Below are 20,240 nucleotides of genomic sequence, written 5' to 3'. Positions count from 1 at the left end.
CCCCCCCGCTTTGATAATCCACTTACTTTTTTGGGACATTCTATTTAGTTGTTTCGTTGTTTGCCCATTGATTATGTTAGTCGTCTTAATCCCTTTCATCTATTACTGCATCCATTTTCACGCGTCTTTGGATTTGCTTTTGTTTTAGTGCTGCGGTGGTATGCTTGGGCTATTTATACAAAAAATTGGGAAGAATTTTGGGAAACAGTTTTACTGACACCGTTGGGAATGTGCTTAAAGCAATGAAGAATGCAGAGGTATTGGAACAGCATGTTTAAAAAATGATTGGAAAAATAATAGGATGTTTACTGTTGGTAGCTGGACCAATGAATAGGAGAAAGTGCATGATACGAAAATATGAAAAAATTGTGGAAAGTCATAAGATAAAAATCAGTGTCTAAATTCCAAAGTATTATTGGAGAGATAAAGGATTATGACTATAAAAGGATGGATCATAGCTATTCTCAATCTGATTTCATGAAAGAACTTGATAAACTAGAAAATTTAATTGCCTTATTAATAAGAACATTTTTGCTCCAGCTTGTACTCCATGATTTGAGTTTTAAAATGCTAGTGAGTACTTTGCAGTAGAACACAGAATTACTATTTTCACTTGCTGATAGAGTTACAGAGCAAGTTATCTGCTTTAACTCACTTCAGCATAAACAGATCTCCAAAAGTCTAAAAGACCCAAACCATTGTTTACCTGTTTCAGTAGTTGGCATTTTGTATTTCCAAGGAGCTTAGGGTTACAAAACTTTTAACATTTCTCTTTTTCATTTTTCAGTCTCAAGGTCGTTATGAAATCATGCTTAGTTTGCAAAATATATTAAATGGTTTAGGAGCTGCTGCTATCCCCTGTCACAGAGATATTTACAAAGCTGCCCGATCATGTTTGACAGATCGATCCATGGCAGTCCGCTGTGCGGCTGCAAAGGTAAAGTCCTCTAATAGCTGTTTTTATTAATTAAGCTCCCTAAATAAAATTCTGCTCTAATGGATGATGAATACAGTAGTAAATACATTGTTTGCTTATCTTTATTTCTTTGATATCTCCTTGGCAGCAAAAATTAAAGCCATTTTAGTATAAAGCAACATGCTTATTTTGTTAGGGAGAACTGTGTATTATGTAGCAAACTAAAATTTTTACTGAGTGCTTTTCCATTCAAAACATATTTATTTCCCTTTTTTGTCTAGTGTCTTCTTGAACTTCAGAATGAAGCAGTATTTATGTGGAGTACAGACCTGGATAGTGTTGTGACCTTGTGTTTTAAATCCTTTGAAGGTTCTAATTATGATGTACGATTAGCAGTTGCAAAACTTTTAGGCACAGTATTGGCTAGAGCTCTAACATCTAAACAGACAACAGGTAAAGTATGTACTTTGTTTGCTGATTCCTTATCTGTAAAAATCTGTCAGATGATAAGAAACTCTCAAGTTCTGTTGAAGCCTCGAGTAAAATCACAATGTAAGCTTCATCTGGCTGTTCATATCTCTGGATTGGTCTTTTTTGTAACATTTTCCTTGTTAAGTACTGTGGTTTTGGTTGTGTTAACATATATATACACGTATTTATAAAATAATAAACAAGGAAAAATATTTGGTAAAATTATTTTTCCCTGTTACAAGATTGTTATTGTATGGACAGAAATTAGTAGCCTCAAGAATTTAAAGGCAAGATGAATTTAAGCAGTGTAGAAAGCACTAAGATTTGAGAGAGTGTCTCCTTGTCAAACTAAAGAGTTAAGGATATTTTCAAGGTGTTTTTCCACAATCATCAACAACACATCTGGATTGTCTAGCAGTACAAATGTGATCAGAAGCAGAAATGAGCATGCAGTTTTGTTCACTCAACAGACCATGTAACAGTTTTTGCTGACAGACAGTACTTGATCTAACTGAAGCATCCTGGCACAAAGTTCACACCTCCAGTCTTCGGTGTCATTCAGACTGGGCATTTTTAGCCCAATCTTAGGAGCCCAAAGCTAAATATCTAACTGTAATCTAAGCAAAATATAACAGGATGCAGAGTAAGTGTGATTCAGACTGTTCTGCTTTTAATGGCATCAGAGAAGACCTTTAGTGCAATAAGCAGCAAATGACAAAACTACATGCCCTTAAGCCCAACTTACTGCCTTTCAAAATTCCTGAGGCTGTGTATTTGCATTGGAGACTCTGAAGTCTTGACTTATAAAGTATTTTTCTAAGAATCTTTTGGAGAGAATTATTGTGTTACAGAAACCAATCAGCACTTATCTTTTCCCAATAAAGTAAAAAAAAATAAATACTCTGACTTCTTTATAGACTCAATAGTTTTCTTTAATCTTCCTAAGCAATGTAGTTGTATTTCTGAAGTGCTAAGATAAGGTTATATAAGAAGCTCATCAACTCTTTGGTTGGTTATTTTTAGTTATTTTTATTTATATGGTTATTTTTAGTTAAGAAGTAGAGCTAAGTGAGACAGAAGCTAGGTGAAGGCTAGAAGGGGCTGAGGGAAAGGTGGAGGGAGCAGTACATGAAGAAGTGCATACTCCTGAAGTTTCTGCATTGTATCCAATAACCAGCTGATATTGGGTTGTTTTTTTTCTTTTTTTTGGACATCATTATCTCAAATCCTCTCATTTCTTTTCCCATTTCAGTTCTTGGAAGAGAGTGAAAAATACAATGACAATTTTAGGTCACTTAGTTTGCACAGTGTGCAGTCGTCACGCTAAGTTTGCACACACATGTCCCAGCACATGTTTTAAATGAAATTTCTGTCAAGAAATAAAACAACAGAATCGAAATTGGGGATAAATAATTTTCCTAGAAGATTGTAAACATATTCTATTAATCTCATTCTTTTGAAGAGCTGATTTAATACTAAGGTGAAATGCTTTTGTTTCTAAAAGAACCTGTAGCTGTGCCCTTATCTGGGCTAAGCATAGCAGAAAGGTAATCTGCCCTGTCTGGAGTTTGGAATAGAGAGTTGTCTTTGGCAGTACGCTGTAATGAGTTAGAGTCAGGGCTTTTATGAAGCTTCAGGTGGTAGCAGTAGGCCATACAGAGCTTTTTGCAAGGGGAGCTTAGATTATATGGTAAATACTGAGGGAGAGTAAATGTATGTATACATATTAGGTGATGGCCTAAACAATTTAAAGATAGCTGAAGCAGAAAAACTTGAGCGATATTGTGGTTTGCCGGAGCACTGAGTCCTAAAATGTCTTAGTTTCTGTTGTGAAATTATGCTCGAACAGTATTTGGATTTGATTGTGCTACTGAATTTGTGCAAATTGTTTTTTTCTAAAACAGTTAGAGTTTAACTTTTCTTCTAAAATGTAACAAGTTTTACAGAGCTATTCCTCTAAAGATCTACATCTCTTAGCATCCACCAGGCATAACTTCCGCAGAATCTCTTTGGAAGAAGTGATGGAGCTATTGGGAACTGGATTTCTGCGTGGAAGTTGTGGGTTTCTACGAGCCAGTGGCGATATGTTGAAAGGGACGAGTTCAGTCAGCAGAGATGTTAGAGTTGGAGTCACCCAGGTTTGGATTACGTTAGTTATCATTTTCTGAGATTGCTAAACATTCCTATAATAACTGTTTTGCTCTCCATATATCTCTTATTTCATCCCTTTTTGTATCTGTGACAAAATGTATGTACTTTAAAACAACAATTCACATCTTGAGTTATGCTAGAAAGAAAAGAAAAAAGATTTCTGATGTTGCTTATTGTTTATCTGATAGTTGGAAAATTTCAAAATTGAATACATATTACTTGTGAAAGCTTCACGTGATAGGAATTTCAAGTAAGTGATATAAATAAGTACTTTCATCAAATTTTTAATTTAAAACTTAATACCTTATGTCTAAAAATGAAAGGGAGAGGTTACAATAATTCTTTGAACTTGGAATAGTATCCTTCTATATAGGGACATTCCCAGTCCTGTTCTGAAAGAATGGTTCTGCTTTGGGTAAATGCATGAAAAATAAGGAAAACAGAATTTAGTGGAAAAAAACAAATACCTGTTTTGCTGTGTTCCAGGATGCTAAGTTAGAGGATAGAATTTTGTTAACTGAGCAGGACTGAAGTCAGACTGTATAGTGCATGCTGGTAAAAACAGTAGATATTTTTCAGATAATATCAGGTTGGGTTCTTCCTGTAAATATTATCTTAAATGGCGTTTATATGCTAAGACCTAGATATTTAAATGTTAAACCTGTGAATCAAGACTAAAGGTCATGATGAATATTTACATATCAAACAGCTGTGATTATTTTAATATGTTACAGTCCCCACAGCTATTTGATATGTCCCCTTTGCCAGTAAGGGAGCTTTTCAGTGCATTTCAACTTCTGCAGCGCAAAAAAATCTGTAAATTAGCTAGAATTACTGATAGAAGCTGCCAGACTTTGCACTGAAACAGCTAGAAGGTGCTCACAAATTGTCTTCTATGCTCAGATCATGCTGGGTAGAAACATTAACTTCTGGCAGATAGACAGAAAAGCTGGGGAACAATAATACCTTGACAGCTATTTGCCTAGAAAATGCGTGCAAGACTCCTAGGATGTTCTATATACATGATGGTTTTATTAATTTTCCAGGAATAGGTATTTCAGTTTGGTGTTTTGACTATTTGTACAGTTTTTTGGAGGTTGTCTCCTTTTTCATGCATTTCTACGTTAACACAATAGTACCTGTGCTAGATGGTACACTCTAACCATACCAGAACAGTTAAAACAATGCAATGTTTCTATAAGAAAACCTTGAGAAATTGTGCATCTATCAGTGCCTGTGAGTAGAAAACACTTGCAGTTATAAAATGTATTAATTATTAGTGAATTGCAGCTTATTATAAATTAAAAAATAAGACAAACACTAAAGATGACTTCTTACATATGGAAGAAGAATTTATATTTGTTTAAGACACAGCCAGGTTTAAGATGCAGTTCAAAATGTAGCCATGGCAGTATGACCCTTCACAAGTCTATTTATCCTGTTAAATTCCTCAGTTTTCAAATCTGTAAAACAGGGGTAACGTACTGGTACATTATTAAGCCTAAGTAGTATTTGTGAAGAGCTATTAGATGCTAACAGGATCTAATAGTACAACTTCTCCATCTACAGTACTTCACTTTCTTTTATGTGAATAATTTCGTTGTTAATCTTAGACACATGACAAAGTATGTATGAGGCAAATATAGAAGTTCGTTGATATGGGTAGTAGTTGTGAACTTTCTTATGAGGAATTTTGTGTGTTCATTTGCATGTTCTCATTTTTTGTATTCGCTATTCTTGATGCTAGCACATCTATTCATTAAAAAAAAAATCCAACACATGCACATGGAAGGCATTTGTAAGGGAGTGTATTATGTGGCAAAATAAATGGTCCTGTGGTGATTAGATTTGTAAAGTGACTCTGCATTCTTTCTCTTTGTTGTGACAAACATAGTCTTTTTATGGTACCTCCATTGCAAGGCAAACAATTAAAATTCATTGAGATGAAGAGCAGTGCTTGGGGGCTGCAAATATTCCCTAATTCAAAGCCTATAATAACAAAATTCTCTCAGGGTTATGGGTTATAGTTTTGTAACATAGTAGTTCTTAAAATGCATTCATACATTAAATTTGGGTTCCATGTGCAGAATGTTAAATAGCTGGAAGCTGTTGTTCAGTGAGACCAAACACAATGTTTTACATAACAAGTGCCTGTGCAGGGTAAACTGCCATTTCTCACACTCTGGAATGAAATAACATGGGCAAGCAGTTTGAATTAACTTACAGTCAAAGCAGGCTGCAATGTTGCTAGTACAGTTTTGATAGTAATTTAAATTACTTAGATAAAAAAAAATTGCAGCTACCTGAAAGTGAGAACATACATGATTTATGGATGCATAAATGTGTAAGTAATCTCAATTTAGTGACATTCCCAGTTGTGGCAATGTACAGAGATTAAAAAAAAAAATATGTATGTGGGATAGCTGGCGGTGGTTTTCCAGGTGATTTTGCTCTAAAATATGGCTTCTTTTCAAATCTCTTCCAGGCATATGTGGTATTTGTCTCTACATTAGGAGCACAATGGCTTGAAAGGAACTTCTCTGCCTTCCTTTCCCATATTCTAGATCTGGTGTCTCAGTCTCACCCTAAGGTTATTCAGAGTCAGATGGATGCTATCGGCTGTCGCCGCTGTGTTTCATTTATCCTTCGAGCTACAGTAGGAGGCCTTCTTGGGGAAAAAGCTCAAATTGCAGCTGCCAAGGAGATTTGTCAGGCCATCTGGAAACTGAAGAAAGTTGTGGGTATGAGTCTAACAAGATTATCCATTTGGGCCTCTGTTTTTTCTTTTTTAAGTGATTGTCCAACTTCCTAATCCAGAGACTGCAGAAATAGAATATATAGTGCTGATTTATTACCATAATAATGTAGAGGGCTTTTGATGGACTGCTTTGTTTTTAACTTGGGCTGGTTATTTGTTTGTGTGTGTCTGTGTTTCTGCATGTGTGTACCCACACAAGCGTAAACATCTTTTTTAACACTTCCTCCCTGGCGAATATAAATTTAATCAATTGCAAATAAAATAAAATAATAAATATATGCAGTAATAAAATACAGACAGTATTGTAAGATAAGTTAAATTGGCAGTTAATGTGTGTCTGGCCAGATTCTGCCTTCCTGTTCAGAGCAGCTGACACTACTGATGGTTCAAAAAAGAAGCATTTGTTCCTAATTGACAAAATGAGCATTTCTTCTGGAGAAAACAGATCTCTTGCATGATAAAGTCTTGTACACAGCTTCCAAAAAAAGCTGCTGATTCTCCACCACTGTCCTTGTAGGGGAAAAGAAAGAGAATGCTGGGCATAACCAGTCATCCCCTTGTGTACAGCTGCATATTGTATCCTAGTTAAATATCTAAATGTTAAGTGTCTAAACTGACATCATCATTTGTGTCTCAAAAGATGAACTTTCAAAAAACTCCAGATTTTTCCCTCCCTCTTTATTTCACACCCCCACATTCTCGCTCGCTTGCTCTTGCACTATTTCACTCTTTCCTTCCCTTTCTTTTCTCCTACTATGTAGTAAAGTCTGGCAAGTTATATCAAAGCATGACCTCTTCAAGTCACTTTTGGTGAGGCTGAGAATAGCATGCTGCTTACTAGCTGCTGTTCCCCATCACTTAGAGATAAGCAATTTGGTAGCTTCCATTTTATCTACTCTCCTGCCCTCACAGACATTACTACACTATCCATTTGAGTAATAGAAATGTACTTGTCTCAGTGAAGGTAAACCTTTATGAAAACAGTTTGGTCAAAAATAAAAATGGTAATGATAAAAGCTCATTTGGTAATATAAACAACTTATCATAGCAAAATCCTTTTTCCAATCTGTTTGTTTCATTTTGGCAATGATTTCCTGGGGATCTTCCTATATTGTATTATCAGATACTGCAATGAGTGACAATAACTTGGAAACAAGAATTAGTACAACAGATGTAACAGCAAGTCAGCACGTGCTTGTGTGTGCACTTCAGGAACTCGGAAGTCTCATCCATGGCTTAGGAACTACAGCAGCACCATTACTGCAAGACTCCAGTACAGGTACAAGCCCTGAATTATTTTGTGAACCAGAGTACAAAATATATTCCTTTGTTTACTGTGGTCTTCTCTGATTTCTTATGGCTAGACTGTCAATTCTTTCAAATCTGTTGGGATCATTTGTCTGGCATTGTCTGTAGCAAACTTTCTTCTGGAGTGCAGTCTCCTCACTTGGACCCCTTCAGTTCTTCTATCCTTTTCTGTTTTCTGTCACTAAACTAAAAACAAAAAAGGAAGAGGGGAAGTTGGCTACCTTACAAGCTGTGGGAAATCTTCAGGCATTGCCCAAAGAGTTCTGTATCTTCTCCGACCTGTACTAGTATGTTAATTAAAAAAAACCAAAACACTAAAACCAGTATTGAATTTAACTCCATTAAGGATTGTATTTGAAGTCCAACACTTTATAATGTTTATAGTAAAGCAGTTTGAGCTGCGTATCTTCATCTACCTTTATTGTTTTCATTTAGCTGCATTTTTTCTGGATAGGTTCAAGTGGACATCTGTTTCCACTGCATGGATTTCTGCTTCCTTGAGAATACTTACAGATATTTTCTATGCATGTTGGTCAATAACTGCATAATATGTTAGGTTTTCTCCATATTGTTACTTTTCATTCAAGGTAACTTTTTTTGGAAAAATATTGAAGTATTTAGATTTTATAAGAAATATTTCACAATAAAGATCAATGGTACTTTTTAAAGAGAAGTACAGAAACTGGATAGTAGTATGTTCACCAGTCCTCTGTGTACATTTTTGCTTGTTTGACGATCTGCTTGCCTATTTCTTAAGTGTGTTTATACATTTTATTTTTCAGGAGTTCTGGAAGCAGTAATTTCTGTCATTCTTCATCCCAGCATTTCAGTTAGACTAACAGCAGCTTGGTGTTTACGCTGTATTGCAGTAGCATTGCCCTGCTATGTGTCCCTACTGTTGGATCGTTGCATTGAACGTCTTAGTGCATTGAAATCATCCCCAGAAGGAGTAACTGGCTACAGTTTTGCTGTTGCTGCTTTGCTGGGTGCAGTAAAACACTGTCCTTTAGGAATTCCACATGGAAAAGGGAAGGTATGGTCTGAATACTTTACTTACAGGCAGTTCTTTGATGTTTTTGCAGTAGTATTTGCATGTATTTTTTATGATGTGATTACATAACCCAGTATACTGATGAGATACTTTCTTTCCTCAAGAAGGGGATTTTGAAGCATACCATAACTCAAATAAACAAGTGTTTTTCTCACATGTGTCAGGATTGTGAATTTCTCAGGAAATATTACTAATGACTTTATTAACCACTCATACTGCAACCTTTTTCTAATGGAGAAGTTTGTTAGGGGAGAAGTTTGTTGTTTTGGGACAGATGTCAATTCTGTGGACCTGTAAGGACTTAAATCGAACAGTCTAAGACAAGGTTTACCTGGAGAAAACACTTCTTGAGTAGAGTTATGTTTTTTGGAATGTCAAACTAAATTCTTTATAGCAAGATCAAACCTTCTCCAAATCTGGCCCAGTTTGACATTGACTTAAATTAGAAAGCTGACATTTCAGCAGTGTTAATGGTGAGAAAAGGCTAGTTTGGAGTACATACAGCTGAAATGTATCAGACTTTGCCAAAGGAAAAGATCTTTCTTTTATAAAAAAATAACTAGAAGTATACATACAGATCTATTGTATGATCTGATGTTAGAAATAAGTTTCCTGGAAGGAAACTTGTTCTATCACAGATTAAGCCAAATTAATGTTTCCCAGGCCCATCAATGACCCTCCAGTATATACAGTTTATTCAGTGCTTACACCAGTAACAGCAATTATGGATTATCTTGAACATCAGTGGTCAAGTCCAACAAAATCTTTAATCAAGTCCAACAGATACACACTTTCATTTTGTTTTACAGAATTTAACAGAAACCAGTTTCTTGCATTAACATAGACTAAGATGCTTGTACCAATCTCTTCTCTAGCACAGATAGGATATACTGTGCTCTGAAGTTTTAGGGATATGCAGATGTAGAAATACAGACCAGGAGAAGAAGCTGCTTCCATCTCAATGAGAACTTTATCCATGGAGTTACTCACAGTTGGAAAACCACAGTGCAACACAAATGTCAGTAGTACATGCTAATTCTCTTCATAATGTAGAAGCTTACATTCGCAGTTCTGAAAATACCTGTTTCAGAGCCAGTGGACATTAGAGAAGTGGCACACTTTGACACAAGGACTGTGGATTTTTTTCTTGTTATCACATCACTGTAAGATGAAAGGAATGCACATGTAAGGAAATGTAAATGTAAATGAAAAGAATGTACATTAGGAAAAACATCCCTTGCAGTGATTCCAGCCCACTCTTTCCGTGTTGAGTACTAACAGTTCCACACCACTCCTTAACAGACATTGCTAGCTACAGTTCTCAACATTCAAAGTCCCAACTGCTGATGAAAACAGTTTATAAATGTAAAAAAAAAAAAGCTTGTTTTTCTTAGCTTTTAAAAACTTTTCCTCCTGATTACTGAAAGACCACAGGGAGAGAACAAAATGAATATCGTATGCCCAGCTATATAGATGAGAAGTGCCATTCAAATACTATACACCTAAGCAGAGCTACAGTTTCTATTTAACAGAGAAATGTAATTCTTAACAAAGATTTATTTTAGAGGAATAGAATAGGATGAAGTAGGGCCAGGAGGAGGTATGGGAGGGCACGGAAAAGTGTGGGAGAAACACTGTATTCTGTGCTAAGCTGGCAGGGGAGAGAACAGAGGAGTTGACAAAAGCTCTTTTCCATTCTCTCCTAGGAACACTGCCAGATTCCAGACTAGCTCCTCTTCTGAGGAGCTGAAAGAGACCAATGTTAAATAGAGCAGTTTTGAAATGGAAATCTCAAACGTAGACAGTAGTGACCTAGACAGAAGCTGTTTTATATTAATGCATTTTCCTTTGAGAGAGCAGTTAGAGTTGCAGGTGGAACCTATTCAAGAAAACAAAATAATTAGTAGGTTTGTATATATTTAGCATTCCGTACTAGTACTTGTACTTCAGTTCCAAAAACATACTTCAAAAATAAGACATTTCTCCTAGTACATAGAGAGAAAAATTGTCAGAGATCAGTAAATGAAATCCTTTCTAGGATGTTTGTTTTACAGGTAATTTAAGTAAACTAAGCTGTTAGTGATTTTTAGTAGTATAATTTAACAAGGGTACTGTTTTAATCTTAAAATCAAATATTTTAACTCTATCAGGAATCTATAAAAATAAATTTCTTCATTTGCAACCACCTGATAGCATTATGGAATTGGGGAAACTACTATTTTCAGACTGTTAATATTTCATGAAGTTTTGGAAGTGTACAAATTTCAGACTTTCATGAAGCAAACTTTCATGTGCAAACTTTCATGACATTTTATAAGTGTGCAAATAAATTTTAGAAGGATGTTGTCTATACTGTCCAAATAAATTACAGTGTGCAAAAAAATTATAGAAGGATGCTGTCTATACTGAGGCTTCTAATGGTATTATTGATAATGACACTTCTTACTTGTAATACTAACTTATAAGCAGTTTGTTTTGGTGACCAGACATAATGCAAGATGTAAGGAATACCTTTTGGCATATGTGAAACATAATTGAAGCAAAATCACTTGCAGAATACTTTTAGCATTTGCAGTCATACTGTGGTAGTTGATCATGGACACAGTATGTGTTCCTCCATGTAAATTCTAGGTAGCTTGTGCTTTGGTAACGAGTGCAGATTGTCATCTTGCATTTAGCATGTAATAGTAGGCATGTGCGCTTATTTGCAGAGAAGCTAAGATAGTATTAATTCTAACTATACCATTCTAACTTGTTTGTTTAGTCATACCATTTGTTGATTTGAAAACTGTGAGAGACAATGACAGACATTCTTCTAAAACAGGGATAAAAAGATAGTTACACCTCTTGCCACTTCTTCTGAGCTCTAATTTGTAGGTCTCATGCTATCCTTTTTCTACATAGTGACATAAACAGAGTATCAAAACACTTCTATCCTTGCAATGCATATTCCTGTGAGAATTATGAGCTGCCATTTTACTGCTGATAAAGGGAAGGGGACAAAGCAGCAAAGTAACTTACCTAGTGCCCCACAGAACTGTTGAAGTCATCCCAGACTAGTACTGAAGTCAGTCATTGAAACTTCATGAGCCTGAGTTTATTGCCATAGTGTGAGAGGAAGATGGCATTCTATCTGGGGACACTGAAATAGGATTAAATATCAGAGCAAATAATATTGAAAAAACATTTGGTAGTTACTAAGATGCTGATGCTCTGTTTTTCTCTTTAACTTTGAAGGTAATCATGACAGTAGCAGAGGATTTGCTGTGTTCTGCTTCTCAAAACAGTCGCATTTCACTGCAGCGAACACAGGCTGGATGGCTGTTGATAGCTGCTCTCATGACACTAGGTAGTAGCTTTCTACAATTTTTCTTCAACTACGTTAAGCTGTTCTGTGTTCTGTCTCTGACTTTAGTTCTTTTGATGTTTCATTTAATTTACCACTGCAAAATAATTCTAAAAAAACAAATGTTAATTGGAATCTTTAGAAAAACTTTCTAAAATAAAAATGTCATTTCTTTCAAATTTGCTATTAGCTCATTGGGAGCAAAGTCTGAAAAACAGTGACTGGGTGGGACCACTATTAATTAAATGTAGAAGATATAATTTCAAAGTCAATATAACCAAATGTCTTTGTCGCCATGAAGAATTACACTGCTATTTTTTAACATCTATCCCAGCACAAAATGAGCTAGTAATTTGTATTTCCCTCTTGTCAGGCATTTGAAATCTTACAGAACTTTCTGATACTTATTAGTGGTCAGATTATTGACTGTGATCACTAAATTACTAAGGAAGAATGTATTTTATCTGTTTTGTTCATATTTTTTAAGGCACCTTTCATGTTTTCAGCTATTACTTCTGCTCAACCGCTCCCTTTTTTTCTTAGATTAGGGAAAACACCCCTTGTGCATTAACGTATAAGAAATGTTTGCTTTTCTGCACATCGCTATTGCTTATTACATCTCTTTTATGCTGGTGATCCACAGGGTTTATACTTAGTAAAACGGAGATTATAGTTGGCTTGGTGGCATACTATTGTGTGTGTCGATGGGTATGTAGTTATGTATGAAAATGGAGTACCAAGACACTAAACATTTGAGAAATTATATATAAGAAGGCTGGGAACGTAGCATAAGGTTTTGTTCACAGCTGTAAAGATTTTGTGAACATAGAAAAAAGAACCAAAGAGAAAATTTAATTTTATTAATCCTTACATTGGCATGACAACTGTCAATGTTTACAGGTCCTGCAGTTGTCCAACACCATCTACCACGAATGCTGTTACTGTGGAAGTGCATCTTTCCATCATGCCCTAAAGACCTAGAAACAGAGAAGACACGAGGAGATTCATTTACCTGGCAAGTAACACTGGAAGGTCGTGCTGGTGCTCTCTGTGGTAAGCGGGATTTACAGTGTCTTTCTCTGCATATTGCTGGTTGGGCTGTTTGTTTATTTTTCCTTCTGAAAGAACAATGATACTTCATATTGATTTTTTTTCACTGGATGGTAAAGGATGTATTCACTCCCCAATATATGTGCTTGTACATATATATTTACCTATGTATATCTATCTATATATTCATATGTTTCATTTCTGTAAAAAACAAACAAACAAAAAACCCAAGAGGGTTTTTCCTCTTGTTCTTCTAATCAGTTGATTTCCAAACAGTAAGTGATATCAGGAAGGTTGCTTCTCCTCTCTTATTTAACCTACATATCACAGTAATGAATGAAGACCCAAACCAGGGTATGTTCTGTTGTTTACAGTCTATTATATTTGGTAAATAGCAGTTCTGTTTCCTAATAGATAACTTACTGTAAGCAAAATAGAATTGGTGAGTCAGTCAAACACTTTGTGAGGGTGGGAAGATTTGGGTAAAAAATATAATAAGGAAGTTGCAGTTTTCAGCCAGTAAAGACTACTATGTATTTGGCTGCTGTCTGGTAGGTTGCAATTTTTCATCATGAAATATTGCGAATTTGGGTTTACAAGAGATGACTCCAGTGATCTTCAAATACTTAATGTGTTTCAGTATTCTAAAGTACTAAAGGGTCCTTTGCATTGCATAAATGTGAACTCTAGTATAGTGATCACTCCTCTCTCACTATTAAAATCTATCGGAAGGTGTGGAAGTCAATAGTAATTTCATTTTAGAAGTAACCTAAACAATTAACCTTTAAATTTTTTTTTCTTCTGGAAATACATCTTTAATACTGTATATTCTCTAGGTGCTTTTTGAAAATTAAATTCAAGTTTAATTTTCTGTAAATAATGAAAAATACTTGTACATATAAGTTGTTTGTTAAAGTACAGTAATTAAGCTAGATTTAAATAGAAAACTAGCAAAGTGAGCAGTAGTCATCTAATCATCACCCTTCTCCCACTTTTTTCTTTTTTGTATTATTATCGTGGAATTATCGTGAAGTTGAGTTATATCCCATAATTCATACCAAAAAGCAAAAAATGCTTGCGTTTATATATGCAGTTAGAAGTCAGGATATGAACATCCAAGCTGAGACACCAAAACACTGCATCTGTAAATATGACTTTTTTCATTTGAGATTTTTTCAGTTTCCTAAATAATTGGTAAAAGTATTTTAAATTTTTTTGCATGCTTTCTTCTACTTGTAAATTATTAGTGAGGTAATAGTGTGATTACTTCACTAATGTGATTTTTTTTTCTTCTAGATATCTCACACTAAGTTAAAATCCAATTCCTTTTCTAGCTATCAAAAGCTTTGTTTCCCACTGTGCTGGTCTTCTTACAGATGAAGTTGTTCAGAGACTTCTTCCTCCTCTTCCTAGTGCTGTTGATTTATTGACACAGTAAGTGTGTGCATAAAACTGTTAAATTAAATTCTGGTTTTGGAAAAGCTACAGAGTAATCTTCTTGTATTTGATTTAGTGTGCTTTCTAAAGAACTTTCTTTGCAAGGTACAAAAATTAGAGTATAGAATTCAGCTGTATAGCTGAAGACTTTAGCTGGCATCATCATGTGTCTCACAGATTCCAGTATTGTGTAAAAGAGCTAGGGAAGAAGTTATTGCATGATTTTGTTAAGATAGTGTTTTTATTCTGCTTTTTTAATCAAACATACACATTTGTGTTTCCACGTGGTCATTTTTAATAAAATAAAACCCAAAACTCAAGAATAAACTTGGACAAACAGTTTTAGATATGGGCATTTTTTATGCTTAGATTCAGAGCTAAGCTGGAAAGGGTCTAATAATTTTTAAACTTTTGCCTTCAGAATAGGTAGTGATTTAATGTATTTGGGCTCTAAACATTAACTTACAGAGATATATCCACAAAAAAAGTTATTTATAATAAATATAGGTACAGTCAAAGGAAATAGAAAGCCTTGTTTATTTTTCTAGTATTAAATAAAAATAATGGCTGGGAATGGAGAACAGACATTCTGTCAGAACATGTGAAATAAATTGTTTTGCTTACTATTGGTAATGCAAATCAAAACTGTACTTACAATATGTATATAGATTTTAAAAGTATTCAGTAGAGTTGTACAAAAGAAACTGGAGTGTTGCATAATGCTTAAAGTCTTCAACATCTCTGATGTGCTTTTTATATTTTAAGGCTTTCTTCAATATATAAATCATACGGAAATTCTTTAAAAACACCATCAACGGTTTACAGACATAAACTTTATGAATTACTTGCAGTATTGCCTCCAAAGACTTATGAAGGTATGTATTTCCTTACAAAGAGAAATCCATTAAAAATACCATGGGCTCATTTTTAAGACTTTTTTCAACATATATTCAGCTAGCAAGAATTAATTCCACAATTTCTAATAAACAAATTTTATTCCCTGTGTTTAAATTTGATGAAATTGTAGTGAAGTCACTATGGTTTTGAAAAGATAGTGTTTATGATCCTCTTTTTCCCCTCTCCTGTTACAAATGCAGACTTTCGTCCTAATTTTGGTTGAAACTTGAAGGTAGACAACATTGCGATTTTAAACTATTTGAAGAATTGACTTTCTTTGCCTGTTTTACTTTCCATTGAATCCTAGATCCAAAAGGTGTAATCTCAGCATAAACTAATTGCATATAGTAAATTTAAAGAGTTTAATTTAATTGCTTCAAGTAGACTTACATATTACAGACATATTAATCTGATCCTGTGCAGATTGTGGATAAAAAGGTTGTATTTAAAGAAAAATTTCAACAAAATCTGGAGATAGACTTACTTTTCTGTAGCAGAACATAACTAGCAGTATTTAAAATCTAATCCTCTAGTCCAATAACTATGCACTGTAGTTAGGTCTAACAGTTCAACTAAAACAATAAATACCTTTGTTGTCTTTAAATTGTTTGCCACAGAGTACTGTATGGACTGAAATAAGGAACCAGAGTGGTTTTGACAGTTGTAAAGGGAAGTACAGGGTGTCTCATCAGGACGGAGAGAGTATGGGCCAGTCAGGCATTGGCTGTGTACTCTGTATCATGGAGGGAAGGAATCGTTACTCAAATAATCTGCTCCATCTAGTGGTAACTGCGAAGTGAATCTTCATAAGGACAAATCCTTGACCTTTGCCTTAAAGCTGTTGTCACATTAGAAGTCTGTATATAACACTTGAAGCATAGTGTATAAGATTCATTTGTGACTTGGGCTTAAAAGACTGAAAACCTCCATCCCTTAAAGCAAGTTATTTATTTTCTTTTATTACAGGGGTGATGTTTTATAGAATACAAATATTTGGATACGGGTGGGTTTGGCAGTTTCTTGGTGTGTTTGGGATTTTTGCATATGGTCTAATTTTATTGAAAAATATACAGTGTTTTACAGCGTGACCTGCAAAGCCTGACTTTTGTGAGAGCATCCTAGGTGAGGATGCTGCATGCTAGAACCAATAAATAAAGAAAAAGTTTAAAAGGTTTGTTATAAATAAGTAGTCAGCCTGCTGAAAGCTTTGTAAATAGCCTTAGAATCCAAACAGTAGTTTGAGAGATGTAGTCTCAGAGTTGTGCATCTGTTTGTAAGACAGCAGTATGAGACTGGGGAAAGACTGGAAATGCATATATTGCCAGAGCTTATTTTCAAGCTGTGTTATATATTTCAACATATAAGTATGCATAATTTAAAAATGCAAAAAAAGTTTTTATGGTAAAGCTTCAAACAAATACCGTTCTTTCCATATTATTTCCAGTGACAGCTTCATGCAGTCATGAAATTTTGAGGCTGTATATCTTTGCAAATACTAGGATTTTTTAAAATAAATTATTTGGGAAAACAATATGATTGTGGAACTCAGGATGCTTTTTTTCTATGTCTAATTTTAGTCATTATCACTAGGAAGAATATTAGGAGTACTCTTGTGTTGCACAGCCTGGCACATTTTGCATGGCTCAGAGTGACACACTGAATGAGAAGCTTTCACCAGTTAATGATTTTATTTCTCCTCTTTTCATTGTCTTCGATCTGGGTAGTCAGCCAGAGGCTAGAAACCTGCAAGTTGTTTCTTTTTGAGAAAATTGGTGATGGGGACATGTACCAGGAGTTGTAACTCAAGCTTTTAGTGTTTGCAAATAATGTACAAAGCTTGTTTTCTTTAGCACAAGAGGAACAAAACAAAATACCTAGCAAAATAAACTGTTGAGAACAGATTCTTTATTCATATCTCCAAGCCTTTTTTTCATTTCAAACCTTTAGACTTCTGAGGCCTGAGATACTAGAACTTGTTTAGGCTCTGCTTGGTCCTTTCCTGCTCTCTCTGCCTCTCAGTGTTTCTCTTACTGCTTTCTGTCATCACTAAAAATCAATATCTGCTGAAACAGCAGAATTTTATGAAGGCTTACTGTGAGTGTGCAGGACTAGTAGCTGATTTTTAGCATTATTTCAGCAATGACAGTTATGAGAAGAAAGTATTAGGTTAACTTGAATATTTAACATGTTTTAGTTGCTGTCTTCTACCATGTGTGAACAGTTAAGACTTTGCAATTTAGCTGATCCTAAGCATGAACTTGTTAAGCTGGGAAAAGCTGGTTCTGTTTCTCAGATGATGATTCATATTTGTGATCATTTTCATGTGTCATTGGTTTTGGATTATAATGTGCTCATGTTTTTGAGGCTAAAACATTTATTTCCTGTGAGTTAATATAAAACTTTGATTATTGTAATGTCCAATTTGAGAATTCCACACAAATCATATCAGTAGTTTGAATTTTGATTATTAGATTTGTTGATGTTTTCTGTAGTCTGAAATTAATGTGTTTTGTCAGAAAACTCATTAGGGTTCTTTTCATTCTTCAGCTTTTTGTGCTTGTTATGTTCCACTGTCTAAACCATAAAATTGAATACAAGCATTCACTTCTCTTTCTTAATAGGATGAGATGAATAGCTAGAATGCTGCAACAGCATTCTGGCTCAAAATTTTGAACTGCTTTGCATTGATCTAATATTATTTGACATGTTAAGGATGGCTAAGTGTCTGGGACTAAAATAAATGTTAATTTGGTTAAAAATTGCTGAGTATCTCCAATTTTATTTGAAAAGCTGTTTTCATAGAAAGGGGATTTTTTAATTTTTTTTTGTGATCTATAATAATTAATGTAAGAGCAGTTTCTAGTTGCTGTTTTTAATTACTGTGTTTTTTTAAAAGGCTCAATTTCTGTCCCTTTCACACACTATCTGTGCATCTTGGAATACATTTGACAGTGCTAACCTTTTGCATTTAGATTTGAGTTAAGCATTTTGGGAAAAATGACATACTTGCTAATTAGTCAGAGAGGCAGGCAAAGCAACAGATGCCTGCAGGGGAGAGAGGCTGATGGGGACAGGATTTTGGGGGGGGTAGGGGAGAGGAAGTCAGCTTTCTCAGAATGGATTCAAGATTCAGGAAGGATAAAATATCTGGTTGCAGCTACCAGCTCCAACTATACAAATGGTTCTGCTTGTGCTCATGAGGTGCTGATAACTGTTTTGTCCTGCTTTTTGGAACTTCCATGTGTTGAAAAATTATAAGCAACTTTAGTGCAAATGGGTAATTGTGTGATCATCTAACAACAAAACTGAATGCAAAGAACTGGATATGTGGAGTTAAGCCCCACTTAATGCTGGTATTCCCCAATTCATGAGGACTTGACTTTGCAGTCTTAATGCTCTGGAGGTAAATTCTTATGTAATATTTGCAAAAAGACCGTGTACGTTCTTTACGATCAGTTCTGCAGTGTTTTTCAACACAACTTACTTATCAGATAAGCCAGACCTTTCTCATCATGCGTGGTTCAGCACTGGAAATGTTCTCTCACTGCAGGGGCTGTTTTAATAACCTAAAATAGTCTGACTTGGAATGCCTAATGTTGTTGTTTATGTATAATGTACAATCTTGTCTGAAATATTATGTACAAAAATATGCTAAAGTTTTAACTACCACTGTAAATTATCATAATGTAACCTACAGTAAATTCCTCATGCTTTGCTTTTTGAGTGCAAACTCCTGAAATAGGGGAGTATGTTCTGCAGCTTTTGGTTATTTATCAGACTTATGGATGTTTTAAATTACATCTGCTTGTCAAGTCCAAGTACTCCTGCGTGGTTATGTAATACATTCCACAGCATTAATTTTCAGGAAATAGGAGAAAATATGCCTGTGCTTGTAACTGCCTTTTTCCCTCTACTTTAATTGTAAATGTAACTACCTTACTGGATTAGCAGTTGTATGGCATTATGTCTTCTGTGAAGGTAAAGGTCTCTGTTTTTCTGCTTCTAGGTTGCTCTATGTGCTTAGTTTGCTTATCTTAGGTAGTGCTTTTTTTGTTTCCCTTGTAGCAAGAGTGTTCTCCAATTAACGATTTGAAGACTGAAGAAAAATGTTAGATGGATGTTGCTATTTCAGTATAAATATCTTGCTCCCAAAGTTGCTTGTGGAAAGTAATTAACTGAAAATTTTGAAATTTTTTCCTTTTAATTTAAAGGAAGCTTCTGTGCTGTTCTAAAAGAGTTAGTGTCTGACTTGACTGTCCCAGATAGCCAGATCGATGCCTCGACATTCTTGCTTCCATCCCTTTGTCATGAGAATGATCTCCTTTTACTCGGTCCCTTACTGCAGGAGACTGACCACCGATTTATCGAAGAGCAGGTACTTTTTGATCTAGTATAATGGTGGTATTATATTTGCATACAGTTCTAGTTATTTGTGTCAGTGCTGGTTTTGACTTGGTCAGAAATATGGTTATCACTTTTTTCCTTCTTACAGCTCCTTTTAGGTAACAGCATAGCTGGCGGCAGCCTGGAATATGACCCTTACTCAATTTATGAGAAAGTTGCAAAAGGTGATTCAGTACCTAAACCGCTACCTCCTGTATTGTCTGTTATCAGTGCAGCAACTCGTCTTTTTGGAGTTATGTTTTCTCATGTAGCAGAATCTCACAGGTAAAGTAGTAATTGTAACTGTTGGGGAACTTTGGAGATGCTGAAAGATGATCACAGTGTTTGAGATTAAACACAGAAGAAAACAATTCTGAAAAAATAATGCATTGTATAAGTGGATTCTGTAAACCATCTGACTAATATAATTCAGACTAATAAATTATTAGACTTTCTGTTTAAAGTTACTCAC

The 20,240-nt window shown here is 35.0% G+C and overlaps 1 protein-coding gene across 2 annotated transcripts in view; it reads left to right on the top strand.

Annotated features, from left to right (window-relative positions):
* Positions 1–20,240, top strand: part of HEATR5A (HEAT repeat containing 5A) — a 56,898-nt gene that overhangs the window by 6,481 nt on the left and 30,177 nt on the right. For both annotated transcript variants that reach the window (XM_010574265.1, XM_010574266.1), the window contains exons 3-15: positions 149–257; positions 788–937; positions 1,198–1,369; positions 3,365–3,525; positions 6,024–6,279; positions 7,420–7,575; positions 8,387–8,637; positions 11,893–12,004; positions 12,902–13,054; positions 14,386–14,485; positions 15,254–15,363; positions 19,597–19,760; positions 19,878–20,053. In XM_010574265.1, coding sequence (XP_010572567.1) covers positions 149–257; positions 788–937; positions 1,198–1,369; positions 3,365–3,525; positions 6,024–6,279; positions 7,420–7,575; positions 8,387–8,637; positions 11,893–12,004; positions 12,902–13,054; positions 14,386–14,485; positions 15,254–15,363; positions 19,597–19,760; positions 19,878–20,053 — 2,070 coding nt within the window. The remainder of the gene's footprint in view (positions 1–148; positions 258–787; positions 938–1,197; positions 1,370–3,364; positions 3,526–6,023; positions 6,280–7,419; positions 7,576–8,386; positions 8,638–11,892; positions 12,005–12,901; positions 13,055–14,385; positions 14,486–15,253; positions 15,364–19,596; positions 19,761–19,877; positions 20,054–20,240) is intronic.

This window comes from Haliaeetus leucocephalus, unplaced genomic scaffold (genome assembly GCF_000737465.1).
Source record: "Haliaeetus leucocephalus isolate CR32 unplaced genomic scaffold, Haliaeetus_leucocephalus-4.0 Scaffold417, whole genome shotgun sequence".
NCBI lineage: Eukaryota > Metazoa > Chordata > Aves > Accipitriformes > Accipitridae > Haliaeetus > Haliaeetus leucocephalus.
This window is presented reverse-complemented; position numbering and strand designations above follow the sequence as displayed.